Consider the following 8036-nt stretch of genomic DNA (forward strand, 5'->3'; position numbering starts at 1 on the left):
GAGAGAAAGAGAGAGAGAGAGTAAATGAGTAAGAGAGAGAGGGGGAGATAGTGACGAGAGAAAAAGGAGGAGCCGAGAGGATTGTTAATCACACGTAACACACGCGTGATGGATGTGAATTGCTCCCTGTGTCAGCAATTTGCGCCTTTTTTTCCTGCCTCCTTCTCCGGCCCCTTCACCTCTTCTCCTCACCTGCCCGATCCATCTGTTTACTTATGTAATGCTTATGCAATAATTACCGACGTTTAAGCAATTGACCGCTCGCGGCGTTACTGCGGCGATCCCACGATGGCAAATTAAGAATGAAAAACAAAAAAAAAAACGAACAAGGAGTCTGTCTTGTCCTTTCCAGGTCGACTTGTCGAGCTTGACATTGTCGAGGTAAGATTTATAATGCCATCGAGTTAATCTACCGCACTTCCGCTCTCGTAACTCCCGAGATACCGTATAATTGTGTTAGGCGCGTGAGAAATAAGAGAGACGAGTGAGCCGCGCCGACGAGTGTCCCGGGGAATCTCCCGTGCAGATTGAAAATTAAATTAATTGGAGAAATTCGACTAGAGAACGACTGAGTCGTATCGATCGCAGATCGATTTAATCGAGTCTCCATTTCGTCCAGCTTGTATTAAGCGTCGTATCATGGCAAGTGAAATACACGTGACGCGAGTAATGATGTCGGAACGCGGCATAATAATCGTAAATTCGCGACAAAGTGTGAAACAAATCAATCACGAGGGAAACGCGATTCCATTTCTCTCGCCGCGCTTTACGGCGCGATTTTATCACGAGAATGACCCGGCCGAGTTTATCGTTTTGCGTTCTAGGAAAGAAGGCGTGTAAGAGCAGCGAAGGCCGTAAAAGCGACGGAAAAGTCAATAACGCGCGGGAATTAGGTCCCGGCGCCGTTTACCGACGGGATTAATCGGAAATTAGAGTCGAGGGAAGGGGACGAGATACGGCAATTTTGTTCTCGATCGCCGAGGAGTTATTCTTCTCGTCAGCGTAGCGACATTTATTTTCGCTACTGGCGCGATCAAATTTGCAAGATTACGCGGGAGAAAGATTGCGCAAACACGACTCTCGGCATTTACGAGCAATTTGATTGTAACTAATGATGGAGGTATAAGAGCTTTTTTTTCAATCCGAAGAAGAATCTGGCGAAAGGGCTCGCTTGAAATCTACCATTCCGCTTTTCGCTAAGAAACTGCGTCTTTCATAACGTTACGATCAAGCTGCGATGTAATGTAAATAATCCACGAACTTGTTGCGACACACTCTTTTGCGCGAAATTGAATATCGGATTACTGTGATTAAAGCGCGCTTTTAATTAAACGCGAATACATGCTCATGTTTTCGTAACAGTTCAATTAAAAATCACAGAGGATTCAAAGCTGAATTGAACTGACTTGAGTGCTGATATTTCAGGTAATGTCAGAGTGTCACGATAAAGAATTCGAAATAAAAGTTTCAGTAATCCTAAGAAAATGTAAGTTCAGGACTTTGTTGTATTAGAGGATATATTTTTGCAAAACTTCAATTAAAAACGAAAGAGAATTAAAGACTAAACTGAATTAAACTGACTTGAATGCTGTTTGATATTTTAGATAATATCAGAGTCACGATAAAAACTGCGAAATAAAAGTTTAAATAATTCTGAAAAAAATACAAGTTCTAGACTTCAATTCATCACAGTGGAGGTTTCCTAGGCGTGAGAAATTTTTCGCAGCGACGGAATTTGATCGGGTTATCCTCTAGGACTTTTCGTGGAGTATTTTAGTGCGGCTTAAGCAGAATTAAAATTGGCAACGGAATGGCTGCGTTTATAACTTCCACGAGCTGGCTTGGTAATACGCCAAACTTACGCAAACGCGTTGCTAAGCACAGAAAGAGCAGTCAAAGCATCGCGGCCAAAACACGCGGAGAATGTAAATGTCGCGAAACGCGGAGTCATTCCATATGGCGAACATTTTCACAATTTTTCGTAACTACGCGCTTCCCTCTCCTGCGATTTCTCTGTCAGAAATCGATTACTTTTAAGAGAAACTATAGGATCATATTATTGGATCTCCTTAGGTCAATAGAAAGAATAGTCGATATCCTCTTCAAATTCTTTCTCCTCCTCTTCTTCCTCTTCATAACCTTCTTCCTCTTCCTCGTAAAGAGCTTCTTTTTCATATGGTGCTAATGGTATCACATCCTCGGCTCCTTCGGGGAAGTATTCCGTTATCATGTGTTGAGCTACATCGTCGACTTCCGTGACGAAGGACGGCTGGATGCCGGCGAAAGCCAGGAAGGTTTCCTCGTTGATCCTCCGAATGATTAGTACGAACACCTCGGTGCCAGTTTTATACTTCACCTGTCACAAATAACTCTTCAGCCTGTCTATTCGTAAAATAATATTGCAAACAGCGACCTCTTAATTCGCCGCGAGTTTCACTGAATGCAAGCTGTGTCGCTGAATAAAAGGTGGAAATCATGTTCAATTGTATATGTTTTTGATTTTCGTGAATGAACCGTGTCGATAGGTTACGAGAGGAGGGTGGGAACCTTCTTTTCGAAGTCGTCGGGCGAAGACGCGAGGCGTCTCGCGTGAGGCGGTCGATCGAATTCGAAGGCGCCGAAGTGCTCGACGGCGTTGCTGTGCAACGCGTGCGCGTCTCGCACGACGCCAAACTTGGACGCCTCGAACTTGAAGGCGCACAGAGGCAGAGGAGTCGCCGGTTCCACGTAAGGATGAGCCTTCTCCACGTACGCCGCGAACAGAGTCTTGAACACGTGAACCTTGCTTCTGGCCTGTTCATACGAGAAGCATACGACCGATTTAATGTCCTCGTCGTAAACTCTGAATTAAAAGGTCTCGGTCCTTCTACACCCAGTCGGTTCAGTACCTGAGGAGGCACCCAAGCAGCGGGGTGCATTCGACGCACGTCGTCTTCGATTTCCGGATCCGGCTCGTGCACGTACACATGCCTTTCGACGTAAGACGCGTCGTAGGTCGGCCTGGTCGTAGGTACGCCAGTTGCAACTGGCAACAGAGGCGGTGGTTCCGTCGTGATAATGCTGATGAGATAATTCTCCACGTCGTCGATCGCGCGAATCGGCTGCTTAACCGACGGCTCCGAATCCTCGTAAGGGTAACGCACCGGCCAGTCCGGGTGTGGCGGTTTGCCCCTCAGCCTCATGGCCATGCACTTGCCATCGGTCAGTCCTGAAGAGCAAGGTCCGTGCATTGGTAACAGTGCGAAGTGAAGGTCTTCCTATTAGCGGCTATTTTTGAGCCATACATTTGTGTATATATTCAAGTATCTCCCGGCACACATATAAAGCGAATTACACTGTTAATTATTGGAGGGTCAAATTTAAACCAATTTCTCGAGTTAAATAATATTTAGTTATTTTTAACTATCATGTGTGTCAAAATTTACTATTTTAACACAAAACATGTGTTTAAAAAAACAACCACATCTAATCAACCCATTTAAAACAATATTAAGCCATTTTTTAAAACAAAGGTTACATTAACGTATGCACAAGAAAAAATAAACTAAATTTTAGTCAAATTAATACATTTCTTAAGTTAAATTATTTAACTCCATTACATTAGTTAAATTAACGACATATTTAGAAGGAGCAGTGGCGACTTATAGAAATGGTAAAAAATAACTCAAATTGAGTATAATTTGACACTACGGATTTAACAGTGTATATGTGTGTGTCGGGAGATACTTGAATATATACACACATACATAAATGCATGGCTCAAAAATGGCCGCTAAGGTCGCTAATAGAAAGACCTTCCCTTGGCAATGTTGCCAATCCACGGACCTTGCTGAATAGTTGTGCTTGCATATTGTCGTTTGCGCGTCTTTCTTAATTTCTACGTGATCGTTATTCATGATCCACCTTTTATCAATTCCTCGGTGACGTCGACGCCACTCTCGACGAACATCCTCTCGATTGTGTCCTCGCTCAACTCGACTCGCAGCTCTTCCTGCACGTCGTAGCACTGCCTGAAGAGGTCCTGCACGAGCTCCATGTACGGCGGACTCAGCAACTTGTCTCTGGGTCTGCCGTTCTCGTCCTTGAAGACCCACGGATAAAGCACGAGCGCGGTCTCCTCGCACAGCTCGACGACCATGTGCGCCATGAATCGCTCGTATTTCTCTCGCCTCTCGGCATCTTCTTTCGCCCGTTTCTTCTGCTCCAGCGCTTTCCTTTTTCACCGAGATCGTTTACGTGAAATACGCGACTCCACTTTTCTTATTTCTTTCTTTCCTAAAGGCCGGGCTTTATTAGCCCCTGACATCGCGAAGATCAGTGCGAATAAAGTCCCCGACGGGATGTCCGAGTGAAAATATCGCGGACTATTAAGGGGATGACTATAAAATGCATGACAGACTCTAAAAATGTCGATAGTGTAGAGACCATTGTCATTAATACAATCCCACTATCCTTTACGTATTTTTTGTACGTACAGATTTACATAAATTGTATTGTCGTCAAATTATTTAAAAATCCCCCCAAAAGATATTTGGTTATCCTGAAGCGTTAAGAAATTCGAAATTACAATTGATCAGAAGCTTCGACTTGATGGAATTAAACCCAATCATGTTCTATCGCGTTCTCTCGTTTATTTCGGTTCACCTGACGCCTTCTTGCTTTTGCCAGCGGATTTCCTCTTCTGGGGCCCGTTCGCCCACGTCCAGCCGCCATTTCGGAGCCTCCGAATGTCGCACTCTTCTTATTTCCTCGTGCAACAACTTCCGCAAGCGCGGGCAGTGCGCGCCGAACATCAGGTTCACCATCTTGCCGTCCTGCAGGAACATCCAGACAGGTTCGCTTCTGCCCCTAAATCTCGCGAGGTCGTTGATGTCGTCGTTTCGCGCGACCACGTAGTCCACCGCGTCGTCGCCCATCTCTATCTTGATCTTCCTCAAGGTGTTCACCATGGCGGCACAGGGACCGCACCAGTCCGAGTAAACGTCCACGACGATGAGACCCGCGCGGTCCAACAGCTGTCGCCATTCCTGCTCGGTGTTCACCTCGATCTGCAACGTCCTGAGCTCGGCCTTCCTCATAATCTCATTATTCCGAGTATGTTAACCTCGCGAAGGGCCAAGCGGGCTCGTAAACTGCGTGAAGTGTCACTCGAGGGGCGAGTTCAGGTGAGTGAAGAATGACGATGCGAGCGCTGATAACGATTTGGTCGAGGCGTTGGACTTTTTAAAGTGCAACAATTCACATAACTTGTAGAGACTAACCAGAGATTCCTTAAGTTTATTTACGTCATTTTAATTAGTTGTTCTTTTTTTATTGTCGTATCTTGTCAAGTTTCTTTTATACACTCAGAAGAAAAACTTGAACATTGATCTGTGGGATATAAACCCGGGATTCGAACCAAGATGTTTCGAGTCTCCGCTAAAGTATTAAGCCGAGATTCGAACCGAAGTGTTTCGAGCTCCCTCTAAACTTATAGCCGGCATTCGAACCAAAGTGTTTCGAGTCTTCTCTAAACTATTGGAATTGGAAGTGTTTCGAGTATTAGTTAAATTAATAAGCCGGGATTCGAACCGAGATATTTCGAATCTCTGCTAAACTATTTAAGCCGGGATTTATTCACAGAAACAAACTTTATTTCACGGAAGTAAAATGTATCCTACAAGTAAATTTTCAAGTATTTTTTTCTTAGAGCATACTTCTTTTTTTACCTTTTCTTTATAATATTTAAAATTTAAAGTTTTTAAAAATTTCTTTAATTTTCCATCATTTCTACTCATAGAACATGTCAGTTTAGCCGTTCAAATTAAGAAGTTTGGTCGTTTAACTTGAAGGTATTCCATACTAGTTAAAACTACCCAGTGTTGGCCGATTTATCATAAAGTGTCAAGGGGACGAAATCAGAAGGAGATAGGAGTGGAGGTTTTATGTAACTTATATTTTTCTCATGGTTCTAACAAGTAATCACGCAAACTTTGGTCCAGCTCAGTCTAACGGGTTTACGAGTGTGTAGGGAACAAACAGACATTCTATTTCATATATACGAGATGTCTTAGCTCACAATCCACAATCTCTCGTGAGGACGTAAGACGGATTGAGATAAACAAAAAAGTCCAACACGTTTTGCAAAAATCGCAATAATGATCGAGATATTCATTGCAGAAAATTTATGCGAATGATCACTATGATATGGCAGATGAGCTGTAGTGGCGTCGTCCTCACGAGAAACTGTGAAATCGAGCTGAGACATCCTCTCTCTAGTATAGTAGATATCCATAACTCGATTGATTAAATGAGACATCAAAGCGGTTCCCCTTCATCTGTGCTGCACTTTCAGAGGCGCGATCGTACGCCAATGTCGGATGCAAATGTCGGGGCGACGCTCGTTTGAGCGACGCGAGATAACGAGCGTCGCCTCGTTGGTGAAGCGTGAAGAGGCCGACTTTATGTTTCTCTCGCGTGTCTCGCGAGAGTAAAGAGAGGAGAGGAGAGGCGAGAAGATCGGGGGCGCCGATAATGTCAGCGTCGGCTCCGCGCTCTTATGATCGCGGCGGCGGCGGTGACGTCGTTTAGGTTTACGTCCCTAATTCACGTCCAGCCGCGATAATTAGTCCCGGGCGAGATCGCGAGACGACTCTTGACACGTCCAGCCGCGTCGTGTCTTCCAGAGAGAGCTCCCGACATGAGTCACGAAATAATATACACAGCATCCGGATTGGTTCCCGCTGCGCTTCGAAGAAATCGGCCGTTCCGCGCGAAAACTGTTAGCGTTCTCGGCGGAAAGATTGGATTCGAATCGCTCCGGAAATTATCTATGACGTTGTAATTCTGTCTTGTTAACGGCAGGAAATCGTGAACGCACGTTTGACTCGTATTCGATCTAATAAACGCAAATTATTTGTTTATTAGGGCAGTCTAAGAGTTCGGCTCGATTCTTGAAACAAATTTAATCTGATCACATCGGATGGAAACAACTTATTCGTCAAGTAATCGCCGTCATTGTCTATGACCCTTTGCCAAGATCTTGACAGAACTCGTACACCTTTATCGTAAAAGCAGACCGATTTATGAAAAATCCAACGAAATTTTCGGGCTAACTAAATAATGATGATAAAATAAATATTCACTGACGTTTAAAGAACAAAAGTAGATTCGCGTAGAAACAACTCTTTAAATTTCTCAGGGTGGAATTTCATTCAAAACGAATAAAATCGATGTAATCTCATTTTAACATTAATTTTAAAAACGTCAACAATAAAGAGAAACAATTCTCCAAATAAGAATATTCTTTTTTCTGTGTATTCGACGAGATATGCGCGGCCGATTTTTGGAGACCAATTTTCGCGAGTTCAAGCATTATTTTTAAAATTTCTTTTCGTCTTTTGTCCTGTACATTTGTCCATCTGGCTACTGCCACTGGAAATCTCAAGAGTGAACGTTTCACTCAAACTCAATCTCAAGAGTGAATGTTTCACTCAAAAGAGTGAATTCTGACTTTACACGAGTAAATGTTTCAATCAATCAGAGTGAATATGTTTCTGTGTGACGATGGAATATATCAGATTGCTCCTCGACCTTGAGTGGAAATATTCACTCGACTATTCAGAGAACTCTATATGTGAGCGAGAAATTACATAAATTCGAGTTATTCGCTAGTCACTCTGTTTTTCGAGTGGAATGTCACTTCAAGTAATTTAAAGAGGATGTCACTCGATGATTACGTGATTTCATCGGCTCTGTGGTCGGAATGACGGTGATTCACAAGAAGCGATCGGACCGGCGCGCGTTACTCATGCCGTTTCCAGAAATGCTCCCACAATTTCGCGGGAGTGCATAGGCGCCATCGGTTGACATCATCGTGTTCACGCGACCGGAAACGCGGCGAGATCTAAGTGAAAAATTGCGACCGCGATATTGCGCCACTATCTCTCTCTCTCGCTCTCTCGCTCTCTCTCTCTCTCGCTCTCTCGCTCTCTCTCGCTCTCTCTCGCTCTCTCTCGCTCTCTCTCGCTCTCTCTCGCTCTCTCTCGCTCTCTCTC

The 8036-nt window shown here is 44.1% G+C and overlaps 1 protein-coding gene across 1 annotated transcript; it reads right to left on the reverse strand.

Annotated features, from left to right (window-relative positions):
• LOC116850109 lies at positions 1-7950 on the reverse strand. Its single transcript, XM_032827998.1, has 5 exons — positions 4645-7950; positions 3904-4214; positions 2889-3208; positions 2548-2793; positions 1-2356 (listed from the first exon to the last, which is right to left on the reverse strand). Exons 1-5 carry the CDS (start codon positions 5076-5078, stop codon positions 2075-2077), a joined length of 1593 nt encoding a protein of 530 aa, XP_032683889.1. The 5' UTR covers positions 5079-7950; the 3' UTR covers positions 1-2074.
• Between the last annotated feature and the right edge of the window lie 86 nt (positions 7951-8036).

The sequence above is a fragment of the Odontomachus brunneus genome, unplaced genomic scaffold (genome assembly GCF_010583005.1).
Source record: "Odontomachus brunneus isolate Ranch 3 - 2012 unplaced genomic scaffold, Obru_v1 Obru_scaffold_134, whole genome shotgun sequence".
Taxonomy (NCBI): Eukaryota; Metazoa; Arthropoda; class Insecta; order Hymenoptera; family Formicidae; genus Odontomachus; species Odontomachus brunneus.